The sequence below is a fragment of the Patella vulgata genome, chromosome 3, assembly GCF_932274485.2.
Source record: "Patella vulgata chromosome 3, xgPatVulg1.2, whole genome shotgun sequence".
Classification (NCBI taxonomy): domain Eukaryota; kingdom Metazoa; phylum Mollusca; class Gastropoda; family Patellidae; genus Patella; species Patella vulgata.
In genome coordinates, this window is record NC_065881.2 from 41,327,874 (window position 1) to 41,355,196 (window position 27,323).

Genomic DNA, 27,323 nt, shown 5'->3' on the forward strand with positions numbered 1-27,323 from the left:
ATACTGTGCTGATTTAATTGGGTTTTTTTTTTCCTTTTTCCATAGCTCCCAGGACCCAGAAATTGGATCTTTGGCTAGATTTTCCACAAATGACCTGTCAATTCATTTCGGTGAAAGGATACTATTTTTCTAAGTAATGACACAACTCCTGTCAGTCATACAAAATCAACATATTTACAACCAGATGGATGTTAAATCCCACCACAGTACAAAATAAATTAGAACGAAGTACTAACAATACTAGTAAGGACTATAAGTCCAGATAGACCATTCTTAAGTTCTTTTTAAATGATACAGTTGCATAAAATCTAAGGGAAATCGCTTAAAATTAATATTCGTAATTCAACAACAGGTAAATTTCAGTTAAATTTCTTTTTTTGACAAGAAATGCCTAAATTGTGTCCTACGATTGCCTATTGACAGTTCATATGCTTGATTGTCAAGTACTATTTCCACGATAATAAACAAAGTCTTGAATTTCAGTCATTCATTCAGCTATCACTGTGACTGCTGCCATGTTATTGTTAACATAGATATGTAAGATAGGGTTGGCAGCTACACTAGGTCTGCCCCGAGTCTGAAATTTGGGGTATAGGGGTAGCTCGGACCGGGGAGTAACATAGACCAGGTGGCGTTTGTCTACCACTTCCGGTTTCGGAGTTATGACCCCCGAGCGAAGCCGGGTATCCTGCTAGTAATTTAAATAAAATTTGAAGCTAGAAAAAAAACTTGCAATAGTCAGATTTAGCTTTTGCATAATACTCTTTAGTAATGTTCACGATGTCAAGAATTTTTAAGTATTTCTGTTTCAACATTTTGAATAAACACAAATTTTGTTGAAAACTGGATGAAGAATTTATATTTGACAATACCTATAAATAGAAGACATAAAACATATCAATATTTACATGTTATTTTTAATTTTTGTGGCAATGGTAGTTTCTATTATGTTGTAGCAAATAAATATAATATTCCTTTCATCCATTCTATAATCTCATGTCCTCCTAACTTAGATTCACCATACACTCGATCAACAAATGAGATTGGTACCTGAAATTTCAATAATAATGTGTATTAAAATTTTATTTATAAACAACTTTCTTGAAGAAGAACTTGAGACTTTTGGTCACAAATTTCATACTTTGTGTTAGTACATAAACCTAATGCCAAGATGTACAATCAGCGGTAACCAGGCAGGATACGCCCACATTTTGCAAGAGATGGATAGGGAACAAGCTAAAAACAAAAATGATTTTTTGAACAATCAGAGGCCATAATCCAGAAAGTTATGGTCTGAAATATCAAATTCAAAAAGGACTGACATTTTTGGAATATAAAAATATGTTTTAAGTTTTATCAAAATCGGATAAAAATTGTGACCTCTAGAGGGTCCATAACCTTTGTATTACATCCTTGTACACAATTTGCGTACAAAGAACGGCCATTTTGTCGGTCAGTTTCATTTTGATTTTCCCCAAATTCCAATTCAACCTTCATTATGGTGGAATGGTAATATATCTAAACGGTTTTTAAAATCGGAAAAAAAATTGTGACCTCTTGAGAATCCACAAGCTAAAAATACGATTTTTCGACCAATCAGGGGCCTTTCTCCAGGAAGTTACATCTGGTTATGCGGATATGTGTGATTATGAAAAGGAGCCAAGATCTTTATGATAAAAACATATATTTAAAGTTTCATCCAAATCGGATAAAAACTGTGGCCTCTACAGGGCCCACAACCTTGATATACCATATTTTTACACTATTTGCGTACAAAAGGCGGCCATTATGTCTGTCAGTTTTTTCTGATTTTCACGAAATTCAAACTCAACCATCATTAGTGTATAACTGTGATATATTCACACTTTTTTTTTTAAATCGGGTAAAAATTGTGACCTCTAGAGGGGCCACAAGCTAAAAATGTGATTTTTCATACAATCAAGGGCCATAATTCAGGCAGTTACGATCTGATATGCATGAATATCGAAAGGAACCAAGATCTGTGGGTTGTAAACATGTATTTCAAGATTCATCAAAATTGTGACCTCTAGGAGGTCCACAACCTTGATATACCAGATGTTTACACTATTTGCGTACGAGGGGCTGCCATTTTGTTCGACAGTTTTGGTCCGATTTTCACGAAATTCAAACTCAACCATCATTAGGGTGAAACAGTGATATACTAAAACGTTTTTGTAAATCGGATAAAAATTGTGACCTCTAGAGGGACCACAAGCTAAAACGCGATTTTCGTACAATCAGAGGCCATAATTCAGAAAGTTACGATCCGATATGTGCGAATATCAAAAAGAACTAAGATCTTTGGGATATAAACATGCATTCCAAGTTTCATCAAAATCGGATGAAAATTGTGACCTCTAGAGGGTCCACAACCTTGAAATACCATATTTTACACTATTTGCGTACAGGGGGCGGCCATTTTGTCCGTCAGTTTTGGTCTGATTTTTACGAAATTTGAACTCAACCATCATTAGGGTGTAACGGTGATATATTAAAACGTTTTTTTAAATTGGATAAAAATTGTGACCTCTAGAGGGACCACAAGCTAAAAATGTGATTTTTCGTACAATCAGGGGTCATAATTCAGGAAGTGAAGATCCAACATGCGCAAATATCGAAAGGAACCAAGATCTTTGGGTTATAAACATGCATTTCATCAAAATTGTGACCTCTAGAGTGTCCACAAGCAAAACACTTGATTTTTCGTACAGTCAGGGGCCATAATCCATGAAGTTATGGTCCGATACATGCCAATATCGTAGGGAATCGAGATCTTTGAGAGATAGCCCCAATATATCAAGTTTAGTTTTGTGGACGGACGGACGGGGGCGACGAAAATATACGTCCACATGAAAATGTGGGCGTATAAAAATACCTATTATTAGCTTGTCTATAATTTTCAGCTCAAAATATAAAACCCTTTGGAAATAATTGCTTAGGAGAGTTATTTAACCCAGAAGTTTCAATGCATCATGAAAATATTACCTCCCCAACTGAATAACCCATATGTCTGGCCTGGATAATCAATTCTATCTGAAAGACATAGCCTTTAGATCTACATGAGTTGACTAGTTTTTCCAGAACTTCTTTTCTATATAATCTGTTGAATAAACAATGAACAAATATAAAGGTTTCTTCTACTGGTATATTTAATTGAATTTTAGAAGAAAAATACAAGAATTTTGTCCATTTATTTTTATTTTAGACATTGAATTAATGTCCATTCATCTTAAAATAATTTTAAATATAAATATCTTGTAAAATTCTCTTAAATAAAGTTTAAGTTTGTGAATATTTATATTTGAAAACAAGTTCACATTTTGCAGATATTATGTATTAATTTTTAAGAATATATGTAATACAAATACCTGAAACTTCCTGTACTGTCAGATACACCAGGTCGTAACAAAACTTGTACCACATAATTTGCTCCTCGACTGAAACACAGTGAAAAGATAAGCCTATCTTCTGAACGTAATAAGAAATGAGACCAATAAGCTTATATAGGAGGACATTTTTTGTATATCATTAACATAAATTAAACACTGATTTTGTACCTGTATATAAGTCTTTGAAGGAAAGCATAGAACAAGTATTAAAACTTAGTTGATATATATGTACCTTATTAATTTACGTTTAAAGTTCCAACCATGTACACCACCATCTCCAGCATAGCGAGTTCCAGTAACTACATCATAATCACCTTCTAATTGTTTTCTGTAATTCAAAAGTAATAGTATGTATATTAACATGCATGACTCAACAAAATCTGAACATTGAAATTTTTTCAGAAGATAATATGACCCACATGTAGGCTACCACAGGTGTTTTTGGAAATTACTTGATAGTGTTCTTCTTATCTTTATCACCTATTCTCACCAAATAGACCCAATATAAAAACACTAATAACAAAAAATAAAAATTGAGAAATATTTGTTTTTAATGAGTTTTATGTACGAAGGAATATTTACTGTTTAAAACTGTGAATTCTCAAAACTGGGACACATATTAAGATATGAGTTTTCAAACATTATTCTCAAAATCGTCTGGGGTAAGCTACGTTACTAATAATAGCTTAATATGATCAATATTTTGAAAGATTTATTCTTAATAATCGCCTTTGTCACTCTTTTATTTCAAGCATCAGATACGTTTTAAACCTCTGAAATATTCTAAGTAATTCTAAAAACATTTTGGTTTACAAATATTTTATTCATAATACACAGGAGCACAACATGGAATTTTCAGCAATAAATTGAAAACATTATATTACACAAACATTATACTGTGTAGCGGCATAACAATTTAATATTGATTTAAACTACCCGTGGTATATTCTTTCAATACTAAAAAGACCAATATTCTCTTCAGATTCGTCAGGGAAACTTATACAGATGGTAACGTAAATTTCACCAAAGTGTAACGTATATTACGTAGAGATAAAACGTTCCAAAAATGTGAACATAAACAAACTACTAATTCATATAATGAATGGACAGACTTATCAAATTAAATTAATACAAATTTAATTGCAACATGTTGATTTTTAGAGATTTTAATAATGTTACGTAAATTACTAAATTCAATAAAAAATGTAACAACAAACATTATTTGTTTTAACTGAAATTAATCTTTCAATTTTAAGGACTCTTTAGAATTTTTATCATTTAAATGGAAATTTCGACTAGTTTTACCAATTGGAATCAGTTCATCCACAATAAGTAAAATATTAGCAAAGTCAACCCATATTTCGTCAACAGTCGATGGCCACTTGAAAGGTGGTTTGTGGACATCCAGAGCTGAACATCTTCTCATAAACAATATTAAGCAATCGTTTTCTTCAGGGTCCACTTCTTTTATGCTACCCAAGTGGATTTCATTTTCATAAATGACAGCAACCCACATACCCGAGGTAAATGTAAATGTTTCAGATAAAACTGTGGTACTCTGTACAACATTTGTGGTACTTTGTACAACATTTGGCATACCCTGTACAACATTTGTGGTATCCTGTACAACACCTTCTAGATTTATTTCAGATGCGTTGTCTTCTTGATCTTTCGTGTAAAACAAGATACAGAGAAATCGTGAAATTTCCCAATAATACAAAGTGAACAGGAGCAAGAAGTGATTGAGTGCATATTTTTCCAACTGTGACAGCACTAATCCAATCAAATGACATAGTGCCTTTGACAGGAATAATACTTTTATTCATTTCAATTATTTCGGAACGCGAGTTTATGCAATCATCTAAAGGTACAAATATATAAAACGCACTATTGTGGTATTTCTCACCCCAAAGATAAAAGTCTGTGGCACCTTGAATTGTAACTTTGCCTTGTCTGATGGCAAGATCTGCCATTCGCTTAGCGGTTCCGCCAATGCCATCTCATGGACACTTTCCATGCCCAGATTCAAAATAATTCCATATGCACGAAAAATCAAAAAGATCTTTGTGTTTTGATATCAAGTAAAATGCTGTCTTATTTCTATATTTAGAACTTGGACTGTCGGTCCAATAATGAATAAATGAAATGTTTGGCAACCATTTTTTTATGTCTGCGATGAGTGACTTAAAAATGGTATAAATCATGCCTATATTGTGGCCAAGGTCATCAGATACGAAAACGTAATTCTTGTGGCATAAGGTATCGTCTTTCATGAAGTATATGACAACCGGGTGAAGAGTAACGGCTGTGCTATTCCAATAAGCACTCTGTACTTCGTCATTACAAGAGCAGGTAAACTTCTCTGCAAAATCCATCTGGACAAGAGCATGACCATCGGGAGGGTTTTCTTTCAGGCTTTTAATTTCAAGTATTTTGGTTTTCTTTTTATCACCTATTTCTACCTTTTTCCATTGTTCATATTTCATGTTTTCTGCAGTTTTTCCATTTATCAGTTCTTGTGGGTTAATCGTATTGATTTGTCGAATGAGCTCATCTGGATTTAAGGGAACATTAATGCCAACAGAACGTAAACTTTTTAAACATAAGGCATAGTTCTGATGTTTTTGACAAAGGCATTGGTTTTTTTGTTAGGTATTTTGTAAGAGTGATATGTTTAGGCCTTAGTCTACAAAACGTTGCAAATGACAATTTGTAAACTTAAGATGAAGAAATAACATGCTATCATTCCATATTCTTTTCTGTTGGTAGGTTTCGGTTTGTATCTTGGCTTTATTAGCTTTGCCCGGCAGCATCCTGCTGTTATCATCCCTCTCTAAGAAGTCCTGAGTATCCTCTTGCAATTTTTATTCGTTTTTCTACTAATTTACTTATTTTAGGAATTGTTTTAATTTCTTTTCCGTGTGATTTCAACCCCTTTCACAAAATCCTGTGGTTTTATTTAGTTTTCGTCTCAGTCTATATTTATCAATAATAAGTTTGCCTGAAATTATCTTTCTTATCACCCTTTTCCCTTTAGTTCCATTTACTACTCTTGCTTCTCTTAGTTCTTCGCATAAAACATTTGATAATAGCAGCCTATCTCTTACTACCCTGGACAATTTATGGGTGTTATTGGTTGCTGGATATGACTCTTGGAAGTCGTAGTAGAATCCTTTTTAACTTTGTTATTTAATCTTTCATACTTTTTTGATACTGTTTTATATTTTTTCTTGATTCTATCTATTTGTTTCAGATGATTTGCAGCTGTGCTAGAGTCGTATTCAGAACCAAAATCAGATGTACTTATTTCACTTAAAATACTTTCTTCTAATCTTTTCTTCATTCTGTGCTCTCTCACCCATTTTCGTACTTTTTCGTGCCTCTTCTTTAAATCTTTTATTGGCATTACGCAAACAGGAACATAATACTCTTTGTCCTTTGTAGTTCTTTGGCTAAATATATTTCACCTTCTTTGGCCTTCTTGCTTTCTCTGTAGTTTCTTTGGATCTCTGCTCGTGTTTTACCCATCAATAATTAATATTCTGAAAAGATATAAAGAGTATAATCAGATGATTTGAACGCTGTAATCTATATTACTGTATATGTAATTTACGTTACACTCAACTTAATTGGCTTTTAGATAAAATAAAAGTATATACACCCTAAATAAAACCAATAACTGATCATGTAACACTGAAACATACACTGAATAAAGGTTTTTATATAGAAATAAAAATTAAATCCAATCACAATAATAATGAAATGTAATTTACGTTACCAATCCCGCGGTGGACATCATAATAACATATTATTTACTGTTTTACTTTCAAAGGTGAGCGTCAAATTTCATGACATATCTATTTAATTTAGAATAAACTTATTGCGAAAAACTTTTACTGGGCATCAGCTATTGAAAATCACAAACATTGAAAATCTAAAAACATTGTAAAATAGGCCTACACAGCACAAAGCTTAAGACAGCCAATTGAAATAAAATAGTTTTTAAAATCAAAAATTGAAATATCTTACCTTGAAAATTACAGAAATAACGGTTAATATAGATAAGTTCTCCTCGTTGAAAAAAAAAGGTTAGTATAGCGTCTAGAACGATTTAACCTTCAAAGCGTAAAGTCGAAAGGGGAGATCATTTTGCGTGAACAAAATGTAAAGTAGATGCGAATAACGTCAAATATAGATAAGTTCTCCTCGTTGAAAAATAAATTAGTATAGCGTCTAGGACGATTTAACCTTCAAAGCGTACAGTCGAAAGAGGAGATCACTTTGCGTGAACAAAATGGAACGTAGATGCGAATAACGTCGAATAACATAAATGTTATGTAACATAGCTTACATAACGTAGATTACCGATTTCGCTTTTGTCACGTTTCCAAGAATACCTGGCTGGCTATAGAGGAATATAAATTTTATATGTAATCATGACTGTTGGGTTAACGCAACTAATCAAAGTGGCATTTGTATTCGACACAACACTTGTAAATGTGTTATGATGGTAACGTACCTTACACTTTTAACACAACATTTTTAGCCAACCCTTACTAAGTTAGACTGTACGGCCATATGTCCAATGGGTGTAATGATAACCTTATCATATGCGAATATAACTTTAATTCTGCTGTTTAACATTGTTTAAGAATAATCAATGTGTTATTTTGTTAATCCTAGATACTCTTATGTATAGGTAACGTAGATTACCTTTAGTTGCGTGACATTAAATAAGTCTTATGTACGTTTTAATTATCAACTTCTGCGCACAGGAAACTTACCCATTACCTAAACAACACTATATGCTGTATAGCTAGTAAAAACAACTCCGTAATTTCAGTATTTTTTTTATTTATCAAAGCCATCTGAAAACAATTTCAAAAAGCAACAGTCATTTTGGGAAATAATTTACGCAAATAAATATTTCTTTTTTTTCAGAAAATTTAAATACGTGTGAGTTTTATTAGTTTGAATAACTAGTAAATGTTATTCTATTTCAAAATAATACAAAAATTCAATAGAGCAAAAACATTTTATTGCTCAGTAACCATACGACAGTAAATGCAGAGCACGGGGTCTATTAGGTGAGAATAGGTGTTATGATCAATTTATATACAGGTTTTGCATTATGCAATAATTATAAAGTAACTTACTCAATGAATTGTGGAATGAATTTTGGCTGAAAAATGTAAAATAGATAAACTTACATGGAATCTATTTCAGAAAGTTGGGAACCTGACCCCCTCAAAAAAAATTATAAAAAATATATGTTATAGAATGTGGCCTTAAGCTAAAAAAAAATACGAAATGTTACCTCTGTAGGTTGAAAACTCACTGAGATATGGCCATTTGAAATTAGGGTACGAAACAGATCATAAATTCGGTAATGTTTTTCAGGTTTTCGGGTGCTTTAAACTCACATTTCTAACAACAGGAGTAGAACTCTCTAACTTTGTAATCTAAGACAACTTTTGGTGTAGATAACGAATTTAGCATCACACTCATTGTCCAATGCATACTTTTTGTGCCAGCAGGTGGCAAAATGTGGAACAAATGAACTAATCACTTTTATTTTCAGGATTTCAACAGCCTCTGGGAAAGTCACTATTGTATACACAAACTCCAAAATTGGCATAGTTAATGTCAGTTTGTCTTATATCAATTTACAAAAGATTCTGAGTCGATGGGATATATACTTTTCCAAATATCCAATCTCGAAATTCAATGCACATTGAGAACAGACAAAATATACCCATTTTCACCTTCAATTTTGGTCATGTGGGACAGAGGTTAAAATTCTGAAAAGTTTGATATACTATAACATATTTTTTATAATTTTTTGGGAGGGGGTCATGTTCCCACCATTGGTCCAGTTAATATGGAATGACCAATCTATGAAGTATTTGCAATTCCATATATTCAGCACAATTTCTTTGCATGTTAAATTTAACTGTCTTACGTATGTTATATACAAATTGTGTAACGTGCACCTAAATTTCTTTTAAATTATATAAAAGTAAATAGGCATGATTAAAGTGGAAGACAAGTTTTGTTAATAATACATACATGATGTGACATATCAGCATCCATTATCAGTACAAAATCTCCTGTAGCGTGTTTAACTCCATGTATATATGCCGTTCCTTAAAAACAGAAATACAATACAGATAAGGTTACTGAATTAACTGAAACATACATATACATCAATACTCGGATACTTACTTTAGGAGTTATGTCCTTCATAGGGTTGGGTTTTTTTTCTCACAATCGAATGTTATCCTTTGAGAGAAGAGATGTCGGTTTTGAGCTGTTTATGTCTCAATATAACACGTTCAAATGTGGTAGTTGCATGTTTTTTGTTTAATTTTGCACTAGCTCTTTAATTGATATCTTTTGGCAAGGTAACAAGATATAATGATACATTAATATTGATATTTTTTTGTAGAGCCTGAAATCAAGAGTGAGTGAAATAGGTCACCATTTTCAGAAATGCCTATACTTGTAAATCTAGCACATGTAAGCCTATGTTTCTTTACAGATCTATTCAAGTGTTTACATACCTAAGCCAAGTTTCTTTTCTCTCGGTCGAAGAACCTGAAATAATATAAATACAAGCCAACAGTGAGACTGATGTCCCCCGCCGAAATCCCAAAATAAATAGATGACACATATTAATTAATCGCACATTTACTTTTTTCAAAAGTATTGAGCAATCAAACTATACACTAAGTTTCTTCACCCTCTATCAGATAGAATTAAGATTATCTTGTCCTAAAGCATCGATTAATGAGCAGAAAATGCTCATTATCGAAATTAGTCAAGGTATTGATGTAATGAAACTACACACCAAGTTTCATCACTCTCACTTAATTAGAACTAAAGTTATCATGTCCCAAAACATCAACCAATCAAATTGCTTATCTCTGCTTACCCTAAGCAGAAAATGCCCATCTTTGAACTCCATCAAGGCATTGGCCTATTAAACACATACACCAAGTTTGAACATTCTAGCTCAATTAGAAAGAGAGTTATTGTGTCCCAAAAAGTGTGACGGACAGACAGACAGACGAACCCATTTTAATAGTCCCCTGCTTTCTTTGAAAGGCGGGGGACAATAAGTAATTTTAGATCAAAGTTTTTATCGGAAGTTCAATTTGAAATCAAAGCTTAAATAGAAGCTATTATTTGTAACAATACCATGGTCTCAACCTAATATTGGTTCCGAATTCATAAATAAGTAAGAAGTCATGTACTACAACGGAAATGAATGACCTATACGGCAAAATAGAGATACTGACTGGTATTTCATCTATTTCATCTATTTCGGTTAGTCATATCACATCATATTTGTTTATGTTTGAAATGGTTTTTGTTTAATTTAAATGGAAATTTACCAGATTTTCTGTCATGGCCAATGTCCATATTTGGCTATTACTTACATCATTAGACGTAATTAACTAAACACCTAATTAATAGCAGAAATCAGGGAAAATAAAAGAGCAAGACTTGGGCTCAACAAATTAGATGACCATTTGAATTCTGAGAGAACCAATCATGTAGTGTTTTCCAGAAGCCTAGCCACACCTGGCCAGACTTTGCAAGAGTAGGGTTGAGAATGAAGGACATGCTATTTTGAAGTATGTAGACTATTGCTTAAAATTGTGTAGCCTGCTTCGATAAAATTGTATGTTGTGTAAACTGTTGTCTAATGTTTTAATATAAACAACTACAGAATACATCTAATTTGGGTAGCGGTAATTAAACTAATGATGTGAAGTCCAAGAGTAAGGTTAGATAGTTAAAACAGTATAAATGACAGTCAAACCATTAGACGATAAGGCTAAAACAAAAGATGTGTAGCAAGGTAGTGCTACATATTGCAATATAATGGAAACAGTGTAACTGCACCCTCCCCCCCCCCCCCCACCACCACCCCAGACAATTTATCAAACTAGAACATTGTATGAAACAGCGGATGATTAGGATTTCATATCATACACTTATGGTGTAAAGGAACAAAATGCAATCTAAAAAATACAATATTTAAACTGTATCAGGATATTTTTCTCTTATTAAAAAACAGAAAGGTTACAGAATAACTGTCGTGATAATACATACTATTCTCTTTTCACCATATATTTTTTGTAGCTGTTTTGCTACTTCCAGTGTCCCATCTGGAGAGCCATCATCGATGATGATTATCTCATAATCTATATTACTGAAACAAACAAGTTAAAAGATGAAATTTTGATATGTTTGGTCAAAATATGGAGCCATTTCAAATTATGACCACAGTACTGGTGAAATGTCTTCAGCTTCTCTTGTGTCAAACCTGGCAAATCCCTATCATAAAAAGCTAAACCTAGTTTTAGCATTTCGACTGGAGTGTCAATCTAATACGGGTAAGTAAATCCTAACTGCATCTTAGTTGTGTTTTCATTAGCAAAGAATAAGCTTAAGTAAAAGCTCACTAGCAGTCTGGCACTAAGTTAGTTACTAAGTTACTCCAGAGTGTCTTGAGGTTTCGTTCACACATAACCTCAAGATTCCTCAAGCCATGTTTAGTTCATGCTGATTTCGACTGAATTGTTGGCGAATCAAATAGCCACGAGCTGAAAGACGTCTGTCGATAAATTCTAAATGCATGTCCTACTTTATTGTGTGAGCCATCGTTAAACAACAATAACACTTACTGACAAGCAAAAGTTGTTCAGTGAAACAGGTTTATCCAATATCACATTCACTAACATTTCTTTCAGTGGCCTTGTTGGGATAGTTAGTTTGACCTCCTTATGACGTCATATCCTCCTCATTAAAATTTGAGGACACTTGTTTTACGCGAAACGAGGTTCATTTTTGTACAATATTTCTATGGATTGCGTATATACTGTGTTTGTAGAAATTTTATATCGGGAATCAAAGACAATGATACTTAATGAAGGAATAATTAGGTCGCTCTTCACACAGAGTTGAAAATACACATCTATTGAGACCTTAATAATTATGAGTAATTAGTAGGCCTAGATCATGACACATGCTTGAAATTAGGATTCTTCTACAACGGCAACAAAAATTTAAAAATGCCTTAGCTAAAATTAGCTGACAAGACACCACTGCATTTCTTCATATTCAACACATTTTGTTGTCATTTTTCACCACGGAACGTGCAGTTTTTATATTCGTAGATGGACAAACGGCTCGTACAATTATATTCTGTGTCAATTAATCTGGTTCTAATTGTGGTACTGTCATAAATATAAAATTTACAGAGTATTGTTGGAGTAATAAAGTCATTGAAATTTGTTTTCCTTTCGATCTTTTTGTTATTTGTTTTCCCAGCAGTTGCAATCACATGTCAACCATAACTAAAATTGATTCATAAAATTTCCCATGGCTGTGCCATAGCCTTCTTCAATAAGGGCACTATTTTAGAAGTGAGCATGAAATACTAAATTATAATTTGAAACTATTTACAACTAAATCTTGCATCGCTGAATTATTGACCTAATTCCAGGCCCAACTACCCCTCAACGACTGTATGATATTGAAAAGTAATGACCTATGCATTCACGTGTCATCACTACCATCTACATGCATATATATATATATATATATATATATAAAAGGCATACATTTTTGACACGTGTACACACGGACAACATCTGCGCAATTTTGGCTATTTTTATTACCGTAGCAGTCTGTGTTTGCTTCAGCTTTTACAACAGTTTTGCCGGATATGCCATGGTTAATTTCTAGCATAGGCTGTATGTGTATAATCGAGATTATTAGTTATTAAATGTTGATTACAATATAAATCCCTCAATTTGTCGGCATCCGTAAAATGTTTAATCCTAACGGTTGATTATAATAGCTTCTGTCTTTGTCATTGTCACGTGACATTATTTCGCCTTTTCTATTTTATAGATTTGAAAATATCTAACCATTGAGTCTTGTATCGCACACACATCAACTAAAATAAAAGTGCCGGGTGCCATTTTAGGTAACATAGAATGATTTGTTCACAATTTGAATAATATTTTATGAAAGGCATTTGGCTGCTGAGTCTTTTTGAACATATATCGGCTTCACAAATATCGGTAAAATTTCTTCTGATAGGTCACTCATCGGCCAATCAGGCTACCGGTTTTGCGCCATTTCGGACTTACGACATTACGGACTCAAAAAGTATGGCCTTGACGTTTCGGACTCGGGCAGGTGACATTTCGGACTCTTGTAGGTGTGACGTTTCGGACTTGGGAATAGCAGTCCAATCGATTAATTAGTGCGTACAAAGAAAACTCTTTTTAGAAAATATTAGAAATGGCAACGATCAAAGTGGGATAATTAAAGCTGATTAACTGATAATCCCTATGTTATTGTAGTATGCGCAAAGAAACCTTACAGTTCTTTAGTGGCCAAGGAAAAATCTGGGTTGTCAATCGGCGATGATTGTGGGCGGGTGTTGATTCAATTATTGACTCGCATAAAAGAATTTAGGCTTTCAGAATTATAAAAACATTAGCAGTATTACAAAATATACACAAATTTTCAACAATATTTTATTGTCAAGTTCAATACTCGCCGATGAAACAAAACAAAATAGAACAAGCAGTGTAAAATGAGTGTTATCTTTTTATTAGCAGTCTCAAGAATAGCCGATCAATTAAATAAAACAAAACAACTATCGGACTCACATAAATCGAAAAAAAAAACCAGCGGTTACAAATATATCACACAAATTTTCAACAGTCTTTTAATTATTCATCTGAGTCTGAAACGTTGCCAGACTGAGTCCGAAAAGTCGTCAAGTAAGTCTGTACCGTCATCAAACTGAGTCCGAAAGGTCGTCTGTGTTGAGTCCGAAATGACGTGGGACCGAAATGACGAATCAGACCATCACAAAAAATAAATTTAAAATGATCACTTCCTTTAAAGAATTCCGTTTGTAATGAGCACCTTGCCAGATTTCAACTTTTGCCAATGTAGGTCATTTCCTGTTTCACTGTGTGTTATTGGTTATTGGGGAAGATTTTTGTGAAATATCTTAAAATAGACAGCAAAAAGGATAATGGATGGATATGATATGTAAGTTTAATGTGTTAGCATCACAGATAATGGAAAATTGTGGATTTTGCCGTCGGCTGAAAGAAGTAAACTAGTTATCAACTTTTGCAACAAGCTTTTGACTGTTTGCCTTCGGGACGGATGTTACCGCGTCAGAATATCAAAGAGTAACTTTAAACTTCTACTACTAGTAACAAGTAAACTTGATAAATATGTCAGAATAAAATGTATTTTATTATCAGACATCTGGATACTGTATCGACAATATAATATTTCCATATAAGTTTTGGATTTTCTAATAATATTCTTAGCTTTGGGTAGAGATGATGCAACCAGTCACATTCAGCATCCACTGATTGAACTTACTGAAGATCCACAGACCACACGTACTAAGCTACTACGGTACTCGTAGAATATTTTTTTTTTTACACATATAAAACGTTTTACACAATGACACTGAACTGGCATCAGTGTTAACATTGGACAAAATAACTATAATATCAACTTACCCTTCTGAAAAATATTTAACTAACAACCATACAATAATAGGTAGATTTTCTCGTTCATTATAAGTAGGCAAAAGAACAGAATACTTGTGTTTAGCAGCCATTTTGGTAAGTGTCAAGGGCATTGGAAGACCAGTTATTGTAATTCTACATACTTGAGCAAAAAACAAAAAAACAAATAAATATCTCCCAAATAAGGCGCAGAAAAAACACTTTAAACAAAAATTATATATTTTTTAATCAATTCTTTGAATGCAATATGATACATAAATGAAACAATTCATTCTGATACTCCTACGTTTTAATAACTACTCCTGTCACAAGACCCATAAGGGAAATAACTCAGTTCATTTTCTAAGATCGGGTGGAATTTTGGCAAAGAACAGACGTAAAGTTAGTTGAGATGGCTTTCCTAGAAACTGACACACTTGGCCAAGAAAGGTTTGTGATTGCTATATACATTATTTATTTTGGAGTTATTGAAAAAAAATTAATTCCATATGTAAACTCTGTCGTCAGAGATGTTGAAGTCTTTGAATTTTGTTTGAAAGAAATCTTCATCCAACGAAAGGAAATCGGGGGTAAGAATAAAGAAAGGGGGTGTGGCATCCTGTTTTCATAATTCTTGGCTTCCCACTTTTTTTAAAAACATAAGCAATATTTAAAGACATTCTCTGTGTTAAGTGACTTTGTTCAGCTAATAAAACACTTATAAACAACTACATACATATCATGTGTGGTAACGATCAAAGGGTGATTATATTTATAATTTATAGTACGGAACTGTAGCCTGTAGGCATGCTTGCTGAGAGTGAGTGTCATTATTCAGTGGTTGGAAAAACAAGCCTACAATAGATTACAAGAGTTACATGAAGTGTCCTGGAACATGTTTCCAAATTGGAAATTTTGAAAACAAGAATAGTTTGATTGAACATTAGAAGTTGTTTCATTTTTAGTTATTTGTAGCCTACATGTACGATGCAGTACCGTGGATTGTAGGTATCATGTCATTTGGGACGCACGTCATTTGGGACTCAACATAAACGACATTTGGGACTCAGTTGACGACGTTTGGGACTTGATTGGCGTCAATTGGGACTCAACACAAACAACATTTGGGACTCAATATAAATGACAGTTGGGACTATTTATTTATGAGATATATAGTAACAGCTGTCTTACATGTAGTTGTCTTTCGTTTTATTTAGTTGATCGGCAATTGTTGAGACCGCGATTAACACTGCTAGTTCTCCTTTGTTTTGTTTTATCTGCGAGTATAAAACTTGACAATAATATATTGTTGAAAATTTGTGTATATTTAGTAATACTTCGTTGTTTTTCTTTTATCAAATATTAAACGAGCTTGATTGACCGACCACTGCGAATGTTTTTTCGTGAAACGGTATAACTGCAATCAACACACGGCCGCCATTCTCGATGATTGATAACTCACGTTTTTCCTCATCCACCAAAGAACCGTTAGGTTTCTTTGAACATACTGCAATAACATCGGATTATCAGTTAATCAGCTTTAATTATCCCGCTTTGATCGTTGCCATTTCTTATATTTTCCACAAAAAAAACTTTTCCCTGTACGTACTAATTTATCGATTGGTATTGCCATCTACGACAAGCATGTCAACGTGCAGCTCACGGATTATTGTTAACAATTTCTAGGAGCTTGTAAAAAAGATTGCATGTCGTGTAAATATTTATTTTATTTTTTGTGTAGGTCATTTTCAAATAAATTCATCAACATATTATTCGTTTTAAATATATAACTTTTATGAGAAACGATGATTATCAAAGAACCATAAGTGCAACTAATGATTTATCGTTTGGTTGAGCCTTTTACTAACCACGTGTTTCATGTTAATAAATATTTTCTTTCGTGTTTTGAATTGGCCTATTTCTAATAAATTATCCCGAGTCCCAAACGTCGTATACCCGAGTCCCAAACGACGTATACCAAAGTCCCAAACGTTGTATACCCGAGTCCCAAATGTCGTGGTCATATTTTTTTGAGTCCCAAATGACGCGAGTCCCAAATGACGTGAGTCCCAAATGACATGTAATCGGATTGTATTTGCCAATTTGGTGCTGTTCTTTTGCATTTACTATATGTCTATTATAAACGAGAGCAAGTCTTTTCATCCAAAACCGTTTCACCCCTGCCTGTTTAATCCCAAATTTACATGGGTCGTTTCATCACCCTAATAATAGGGTTGTTTCGTCCCATAAATTAAAAAAAGAGTATCATTTGAATTTATTTTATTATATTGAAATAACACTAACAATCATAGCACAATTATAGCACATATTTGTTCATTTTTTCACGTTACAGATTGCCTGCTAGTTTTACAATATTCATGTTTGTTCTTTTTTTTATGTTAGAGATTGCCAGAGATCATATTTGTATAAAGGGTTTCCTAACAGCCTTGAAAGTGCCATCCATGAATCATCTCTTGCATGATTATAGTAGTTGCAACTGTGTTTCAGTAGTGAATATCAAATGCCAATGTTCCCTGACCATTACCTTGTTAACCAGAAATGTAAAATAGTATACATGTATATTATATATTTAACTATAAAATAATATATATTATAACTACAAAATAATATATATTATATTATAACTATAAAATAATAATATAAATTATATTATAACTATAAAATAATATATATTATAACTATAAAATAATATATATTATAACTATAAAATAGTATATATTATACTATATTAATTACATGACATCGTAATACCATAGAATGAAAGCGTGCCGACTACTGCCCATCCGTACCGGTTTCAAATTCCCCCAAAATTACCGTATTTTTAGGGTCATAAGTCGATACATTTTTCAGCAAAGTCCGGCATTCATCTTATACTCTGTTTCGATTTATATACGGAAGATATAAAAAATGACATCCCGAAATTTATTTGACCGTAAACCGCAGTAAACGTCGCTCTAATACAACGAGCGAGTGACACCAACTGCTAAAAAATCCCATTCGACTCTAAGCATGCGCTATCGATTATAACAATTACCGTAACTACTTACGTTATTTCAATTGAAAGATTCGTCAACATTTCTTAGCGTGTTTATTTATTTTTTTAAAAACATAAACCCCATTCAAAATATGATCATAAATCCGACAATATGCTATCAAAATTGAATCTTTTCTCCCGACATCAGACGTATTAGATTCGGCACGTTTATAGTATTTACACCTCTTAATTCCATGTGTCTCGCGAGATTTCTGCTTTCATTTTGCGTGTGTGTGAAATAGCTTTATTTAACTTCGACTTCCACTGAAGAAATATCACAGAACAGTTATCGGACACAATGTATATTGATTTTGGGTGTTATATACTATTAGGATATGTGACATGTATGACTAATGTCTACAGATGACATCAAGGAGATTAAAACGTGAGACAATGGAGAAATCACGGGTCAATCACGTAGATTAAGTTTATTGGATTGATATATACTATATAGTCCGACAAAGGAGAAGCAATGACTTCTGTTCAGGATTGAATTGATGAATTGTCCGAAAAAGAATTAAGTCAGCCAATCAAGGCAGATTAAGTAGTTAATCAAGGTAGGTGTATAGACGATATAAAACGATAAATATGTTGATCACTTAATTACCTAATCAATCCAGCGTATTATCAACAATAATCAGGTTGAGTTGTAGTTATACACTTAGTACACTATATTAATTTTGGAATTTTGAATATTATTTACCATGTCTTGATGTCCGATTCGGTATATTCCTGGTCGGACAATTTAGGACGTTTGGAAAATAGTGTCGGACATGTCCGGAATATACGGGCAAAATCCCATCACTGGGTCAAATTGCCTTGAAATTTTTTTTCTCTACTAGCTGAGGAATTCCTGATGCGTACACAAAATATGAAGTCTATCGATAGAACCAGAAGTGCCACCATCTTGAAACGTGAAAAATCCCTTATGCTTTTGCGATATTATACTTACAGACATGGGAGTTACATTTTCTGAATCCTTGAAGGAATGCCTGAAAAATGTTCAGAGCAGAATTTTGATTTGGTCAACTGATGGTCACCATTTTGAAGTGAAAAATCTACATTAACGACGGACTTGTAAATAAACACAATAGGCCGTTGTATGTTCAATGCATCTCCTATTTCTGAAAATTAAAATACATTTCAGGATAGCCTGGCTCATGGTCGAATGTTTGGTATTTAAATATTTCAAAAATTGGAATTTCACCCTTGTAGTTTTTCGTGTCGACAAAGTTGTTTAGGAGTGAAAAATTCCCATTAACGGCTTGAAAATAATCGAAATCGGCCGGCATTTCATGAATATGTCTCCTATTTCCGAAATTAATACATTTCTGGTTAGCCTCCTCCCAAGAATGGGTGGTGGCTTTGAAATCAATATATTTTCAAACGTTTTACGAATCCGAAATCACCGAAATTTACTGATCAAAAAATTGACTTATACAGCTGTAACTTTGTGATTTTGTAATCTATTTTACTAATTCTTTTTTCTTTGAGTACCTTAAAACATTTACTTTAAATCTGCTATTTCTGGTTTTCCAAATTCGAATATTATGTCATTGACAGTTCATTCCGGAAGTAAAACCAACATGATAACTTCTTGAATATTGGTACGATTTTCATAAAATTAGGAATGTAAGTAGACCTGGTTGATCCAATTTCAACGAAGTCATTAGAAATTTTCTAAGTTATCTCCCCTTGGAGAAATTAAGGATCAAATTTTTCAAAAAAATCACCAAAAATAGGTTGCCTTGGAAATTGTTTTCTATACTAGATAAGAAATTACTGATGTGTACACAAAATATGAAGTCTATCGATCGAACCGGAAGTGCCACCATCTTGAGATATGGGAGTTAAATTTTCTGAATCCTTGAAGGAATGCCTAAAAAACGTTCAGAGCAGAATTTTGATTTCGGTCAACTGATGGTCTCCATTTTGAATTGAATATGAAGATTGAAGAACAGTGAAAAATCTACTTTAACAGACGTGAAAAATAAACACAATAGGCTGTGATATGTTCAGTGCGTCTCCTATTTCTGAAATTAATACATTTCAGGATAGCGTGGGATCAAGGTCGAATATTTGGTGTTTGAAAATTTCAAAATTTCGAATTTGACCTTTTACATGCCGACAAAGTTGTTTACAGGACAATTTATGTCTTTAATTTTCAAAATTTACAAATTTAATCTAAATATTCGAACAGCTGAGATCAATCTGATTCAAAAAATATTAGTTCCGTTCAAAGCTATCTCATTAAATTTTTTGATGTTTTCCTTCCTTCTTTTTTAGTTCTTTCCTGCCATTTTCATTTCATTTTCTCATCCATCCCAGGCTTGATCCATTTTGCTGAAACTTCTAGAACGGGAAGTCATTCCGATTACAGGAGTACAAGTTTCGGTTATTTCCCTTTTGTTTTCAGATTATATTTTTGCCCGGTTGCAATGTTTCTCACTATATTTAGACTTGTTCTTTTTTCTTATAAGATACTTGATATAATCGATGACACGTGACAATGAATATGAAAGCTTTCATATCTGTATGGGACAGTAGCAGATCTAGTTTATTTGATATTTGTTGTTGTTGTTTATTACAGATTTAACGTCCAATACAATAAATATGATATTATGGACAGGTTGATTTAATTAAATTATTTACACTTGAAAATTGTCAAAAACACAAAATAAAAAAGTCCTTGGATATCAAAAGTTTCTTAAAACACACTTATAAATTCGCTGTTGTATGAAGAGAGTGTGGGTCATCTTCTCCCTTTGCCGTAATAAAGTTAAAACAGGAGGTCCAGCTGACTGATGTTTGGTGTCATCAGACCAGATAGAAAAAACCCTGTGGGGAAACAAAATCCGCTGGCTTTATGTGGAAAAGCAAAGTGCTCGCAGTAAAATTGAGACGTAATTTTTTCTATATGCTAAAACATAAAAAATTCATGATGCTATATCTCACCCACTGCGGGACTGAGGACAATTCTATTAATAATGGAAGTTGAGGACTACTAATGCTAATATTTGGTTTTGACAAAATGACTGGCACGGATATCTTTCATATCAAATTTGATGGTCGAACTTTAAGAAAATGACTTCATTTCTGACATCATTTTTCCAATAAAATCATTCATTGCCTGGATTATTAGGCCCGATAATGCTCCATGGAACCGCCTTCCAGCAACCCTGTGTAGGGCCGGTACTGATGATTCAGGAGTTCCACAAGGATCAGTCCTTGGACCTGTCCTTTCTGTAATGTATACTAAGAATTTAGGACAACTAATCGATAATCATGGTTTCTAGGACGACATTCTTATACCCTTTCAAAAACTGTTCCATCCCGGCCCCTAATTATTCGGACATAAATTGTGTACACATGACATTAAAGATAGAATGACAAGAAATATGTTGAAATTAAATGTAAATCTGAATGTATTTTATTTGGTCCAAATACACATCTGAAAAATACAAGTTCAAATGATGTGGTTGTACGAGATGCAATACTTGTACCATGCAACACTGTGACAGTCACATTAGTGAAATTTGTCGAAACTGTTATCTTCAGTCCAGGAACATTGGCTATATAAGACACTTAATTAGCTAGGAAGCTGCTGCTACACTTGTATGTTCTCTGGTATTCTCAGGGATTGACTACTGTAACAGCTTGTTAGTAGAAACATCTAGTGCCAATATTAAAACAAAAACTTGTACGAAATACCGCAACTCAAATTGTTACCAGATCATCAAAATACTCCCATATTACTCCTGTTCTGAAATCACTCCATTGGCTGCCAATAAATGAAAGAATCATCGTCAAAGTCTGTCTTTGACGTATCAGTGTGTGAATGGCTTACCTCAAATATATACAAATCTACTCTTATGCAAATACAAGTTCCCTAACTTCTAGCCGAACACACCTCCATCAGTTCTGTTGCTCAAGGTGGAAATTAAAATCATTTGGATACGGATCGTTCTCAGTGAATGAGCTTAAACTGTGGAACAATCTTCCAGAGATCATTAAATCATCTCAAACTCTTTCTTGTTTTAAATCAAGACTTAAAACCCATCTTGTTATCAGGATTAATTAAATTAATTTAATTGTGTGCGCAGCGAACATGCCTCAGTGCATGGAGTATGTGCACAATATAAATGTACATATTATTATTATTTGTCAGATCGAAGTTAGGTTTGTACTCCAACATCCAAGATGGCGGTTGAAATCAGCTGTTCATTTTCCCGTCATTTTCCACAAATAAAATGCGGTTTACTAGCCAGTTATCCGAAAGAAACTACAATAGCATATTCTGAAACAATGGCCAGAAAAATACCTCTGTGGCCATTGTTGGATTGACTTCTGATACTTGAGTTTTTGAAGGAGCGTATCTGTTCTTCCCGTTCAATCAAATCTCTCCTACATGTAAGTACAGCATCTTGACAGCCCTTCGTTTAATCTGGAATCTTTCCTAAAACTTTGGACAGTGATTTAAGGTATTAAAAACGATGAAAGTATTGTTCGTCTCCAAACAGTATTGTTTACATTGTAACTGTTTTGATAGCCTTGTTTGTCACGCAATTATTTTTGCTGTAATATTCTGCTATGCACTGGTTAATTTTGTGAATTGTGACGTAATGTTATGTAAACATATTCGGAGCTCTGTTTAAACCCGAATGATATTTTTACGCAGTTAGGTATTGGTTGTTAATCGGACTATTGACCAGTCATAACAGAAATTTGCTTTCATTGAGTGTGATTAGGTCTAATCAAACGAAACACTGCAAGGAGTATGCTACAATAGTGAAGTTAAGCACATATACTATTTGTTTTTGTCTTTTTGAAATATCACTTGATTTGTTTGTCAAGTATAGACAGATGTATATGACTACTATATGCTAGTATAAAATACACTATTTAGTTTTTACGATTTGCTGTTCAAAAATTCATCATCCGCCTACTAGATCATGAGATTATATATCGCCAAATTAATAAAATATTGAAAATTAACCTAGATAGATTAATTATATTTACCAAGAACAGCTCTTTTGGCATTTATAGTAAATTAAACTTTTCAAACTTCATCCTTTAAAAATTTTAACGGTGTAATTGTGAGCTCAGTTTTCATGATTAGATAGATAGTAGATAGCAAAGTATAGCGATATTTTTTTTAATTTGAAATACTTATTGGTAATAAGTATTTGTAGTTTTGATAATGGAACATTTTTTAAACGTGAATTATTTGATGAAAGTATATACCGGTAATGCGTTTATATTTATTTGTTTATTTCTATTTTTATTATGGCTTGTTCTTAATGGAACTGGAACCCACATTAATTTGGTTCCCAGTGCCCAGGGTGTAAATAAAGCGTTTGGTTTTTGTTGAAAATCGTTATTTTTGATGAAAATCGTTATTTTTGGACAAAAATGGAGATAATTTAGTATTAAACGGGTTGTGTGCCACCCATTTTTTTTCTTGATCTTAATTCTATAGATCATTGCCTTTTCAGTCAGCATTTCAAAAAATTTCTTATACCCGCAGTGGGTAAAATATAGATAGAATAAAATGACATACCTAAATTGAGCTATTTTGGTACCTTGCAGCACTAAGTCCCTATATCAAAAACCCCTCAATGAAAGTCCATCAAACTTTCAGAATGAATACTCACTAGACATATATACTGCTACCCTATAAAGTTTCATTTATCTACTTGCCATAGTTTAGTTGTACCCCATAATTGAAAAATGGCCTGAAAATGATGGGTTATTTTTGGCTTTTTTCAGTCTTAAAATTTCAATTTTTTTCTACACTCTAAAAATGGTTTGATTGATCTAAAATTGTGGCAGTGGTGTTTGGAGGGGTTACCCATCATACATAAAAAAAATGGTAAAAATCGATCACCCACCATGTGCCGGTCACTGCATGGTTCTCTTGCAAACGCATTCTTAAAGAAGCTAAGTCTCTAACTCAATATCATCCAAAATCTTCGACAATGAAAACACAAATTATTTGTCAATTTAAATCAACATTGATGTTGTGATATTACCGGGAAAAGATGGGTTTCTGATAATCCAATATTTAAGACAAAATAAAAAAAATTACCGTTGGTACATGAATCATGTACCATAATGCGTTTCAGGCCCATTTTTAACAAGGGACTTGAAGAACGAGGCTAGACGGTGCCGCATAATTCTTACCTGGAGAGCAACGCAATACATGCTATGTAGACTAGAATAACCAGACGCTAGAGATATACTTTTGATTGAGACTTCAGGCGTATTTCGCCGAACATAACTGATTTGAAATAAGAGTAAAGACGGAAATGATTGAATGTAAATCAGTTTATATACATTCATATTACATTATTATATGCGTTGTGACCCATTTGTGTCGATTTCTAGGTCCCAAATATTAGTGATTTAGCTCCTTTAATAATGGTTGTGTAGGTCCAAGTCCCTATTCCTTTATTTTGTCATTATTTTTCCCTAGTATATTATTATATAAAATCATGCAGTAGACTGAACCGACATACTGTCCGTTAATTTATTCTGATATTATTAATGCATCCAGGTGGATTATGGGCCAACCTGGTCTACACAACCAGTTATCTTTCCTTGACTAGTGCTCTTTTAACGCAACTAACGCAACAGTTAATTCCTGATTCTGCTATGAATTTTGAGATAGCTTCATAAATTTTATATGACATATTCCGATGTCTGTTACTTTATCTGGCTTCCTATTTATGTGTAAATACAACTTAACTGTCACTCCAGTTATTTACATGTTTTTATTATTAATCCATAACAATTAATTACCTGCTTATTTAACGCTAAATAATTGATTACATGTTTATTTAGCAATAATTAGGTGTTTAACAGTTTATTTAAAGTAGCTAAGTCTCTAACTCAATATCATCCAAAATCTTCGACATTGAAAACACGATTTATTTGTCGGTTTAAATCAACACTGATGTTGTGATATTACAGGGAAAAGATGGCCTTCTGGTATCCAATATTTAAGACAAAATAAACATTTTACAATTGGTACACGAATCGTGTACCATAATGCGTTTCAGCGCTATTTGTAATAAGGGGCTCGAAAAACGAGGCTAGGCATATTCCACAAGTCATGTCAAACGGTAATGCTATATTCTTATCTGGAGAGCAAGCCCAATAAATAATATTGGCGTAGACTGGAATAACCAGACGCTAGAGATTGAAATTCGATGGAGAATACTGGCGTATTTCGCCGAACCTAACTGATTCAAAATTACAGTAAAAACAGAAACGTTTGAATGTGAATCAATTTATATACATTCATATTACATTATTGTATGCGTTGCGACCCATTTGTGTCAATTCCTAGGTCCCAAATATTAGCGACTTAGCTCCTTTAAGTTAGATGTACAACTTAGTTAATTAACTGCTATTACAATAACAAAGGGGATGACACAGCTCGAGATGAAACGCCCAGATCAAAAAATAGGTCAGAATGAAACTGCCCATTTTGAAACGGTGTTGGGATGAAAAGACCCACACTCATTATAAACAGGCCTAGTAGGCTTCTAATTTTAAACAATTTGTTGTCACATAGAAAAAATAAAACATATTGTGTACTCGTTGGTTGCCTATCGTCTAAATGATGATCATGTATCTATATTCAATTATCAAATTGTTATTTATTTTCAGATTTTCTCTGCTATTATTAGAGCCTGGTGAAATATATTTTGAAGATTTTAGTGTCTATTATTATCCAGTTGGATTGCCTGAAGCTGAAGCGATTAAAAAGTAGGTCCATAAATTTAAAATTAATCGAGTTCTGAAAAATTCTAGATCATGTGGGATTGGGTGGCAGAGTGGTCTAATGTGTGCACTCTTGGTCATATAAGCTCTGTCAATGAGTTAAGTCATAGTAACAATTCTACCTCTCATTGATATGACTGAGAACAACCATCACAATAAATCAACAATTATAGATATTTAAAATCGCCGCACAACAGCAGTACAAAAACAGACCTTAGTTCGAAATGTTAAACACTTTGGTACTGGTCTAATGTGTGCACTCTTGGTCATATAAGCTCTGTCAATGAGTTAAGTCATAGTAACAATTCTACCTCTCATTGATATGACTGAGAACAACCATCACAATAAATCAACAATTATAGATATTTAAAATCGCCGCACAACAGCAGTACAAAAACAGACCTTAGTTCGAAATGTTAAACACTTTGGTACTGTCTTTGCAGAATAACTATGCATGCTCTCTCTGCCTATTATCGCAGAGGCCAACATGAAAATTGACGAATATATTTTCATTGATTTAGTTTTATCTTTACAGAAAACAACGAGGACATTTAAAGATTTGTTCAAAGTCCATTGTTTTTGTACCAAAAGAGATTCATTTACCAATAATTAAGGTTCGTTTGAGAGAATCTGATAATAAAATATAATCTGTAATTTTTAATAACTTCTAAGAGTTTATGTGCAGTGATCTCAGTAATTATACAGCAGGCTGTTTACACATTTTTGATCTCACTAGCTAACTCTATTTTCATTATATTTTAGTTTCCCATGAAATATGTTACTCTTATTGAAGAATGGTCTGGTGGCCTTTTCTCAAGGTATGTAAATATAACAGACATAGTATACTGTATTAAAGGCTTATGTACCGCATTATCGTCTCGTTTAAGAGCTTATAGTTTATAACATACTTTACCCACAATGAAGAGAATATTATAAGATTTGTATATGTATATATTTGTATGAAATAGTGCAGTTATCTGTACACTAATTATCCTTCTTTTCTTTCTTGATAGACTTGATGCCAAAGATAAAGTATTGAAGATTGAATCAGAACAGATGATAGAAATGAAAGAAAAGAATATTATAGCACCTTTTGTGTTTAGGAAGGTAATTCATTAATCAGTATCTTGTTTTGATCAACAACTGAGAGGGTTTATTTTGTTTCAAATAAAATTTGATATAAAAATGTGTCTATATTTGTTGTAGGAAAAAGCAGAATATATATTTTCTCTCAACTATGCTACACTAGAAGATACATTACCACAGATGTGTCAATTACAAAGGGCTTCCACACTACCCAAGTCAGATCAGTCAGCTATGGTATATTTATTTTTGATTCATATTTAAGGGGGTTAGGTGGCATGCCATGGTTTCAATTCCCAGCTTGTATGTGACAAGGAGTAGGACTGCCTGTCCGACCTTATGTGTTTTCTCTGGGTTTCATCCCACTGTTAAAGGCCCCTACATGCAAGTGAATTTTGAAACAAAATTTAATCCATTGTTGAG

The 27,323-nt window shown here is 33.2% G+C and overlaps 2 protein-coding genes across 4 annotated transcripts in view; one reads left to right on the plus strand and one right to left on the minus strand.

Moving 5' to 3' along the window:
- Positions 1 to 899: 899 nt before the first annotated feature.
- Positions 900 to 15,139, minus strand: LOC126814561 (dolichol-phosphate mannosyltransferase subunit 1). 2 transcript variants are annotated; one of them, XM_050539811.2, is made up of 9 exons: positions 14,987 to 15,139; positions 11,532 to 11,631; positions 9,974 to 10,007; positions 9,480 to 9,556; positions 8,567 to 8,592; positions 3,643 to 3,738; positions 3,390 to 3,458; positions 3,007 to 3,121; positions 900 to 1,050 (listed from the first exon to the last, which is right to left on the minus strand). In XM_050539811.2, the coding sequence occupies exons 1-9, from the start codon at positions 15,106 to 15,108 to the stop codon at positions 946 to 948; spliced, it is 744 nt and encodes a 247-aa protein (XP_050395768.1). In that variant the 5' UTR covers positions 15,109 to 15,139; the 3' UTR covers positions 900 to 945. The 2 variants fall into 2 exon arrangements, with proteins under 2 accessions (XP_050395768.1, XP_055955357.1); XM_056099382.1 differs by lacking the exon at positions 14,987 to 15,139 and adding an exon at positions 11,885 to 12,008.
- Positions 15,140 to 15,315: 176 nt separating this feature from the next.
- LOC126814537 (protein FAN) overlaps positions 15,316 to 27,323 on the plus strand; it is a 34,029-nt gene continuing 22,021 nt past the window's right edge. For both annotated transcript variants that reach the window (XM_056099378.1, XM_050539753.2), the window contains exons 1-6: positions 15,316 to 15,424; positions 25,704 to 25,802; positions 26,353 to 26,431; positions 26,580 to 26,635; positions 26,831 to 26,924; positions 27,024 to 27,137. In XM_056099378.1, coding sequence (XP_055955353.1) covers positions 15,387 to 15,424; positions 25,704 to 25,802; positions 26,353 to 26,431; positions 26,580 to 26,635; positions 26,831 to 26,924; positions 27,024 to 27,137 — 480 coding nt within the window. In that variant the 5' untranslated portion in view covers positions 15,316 to 15,386. The remainder of the gene's footprint in view (positions 15,425 to 25,703; positions 25,803 to 26,352; positions 26,432 to 26,579; positions 26,636 to 26,830; positions 26,925 to 27,023; positions 27,138 to 27,323) is intronic.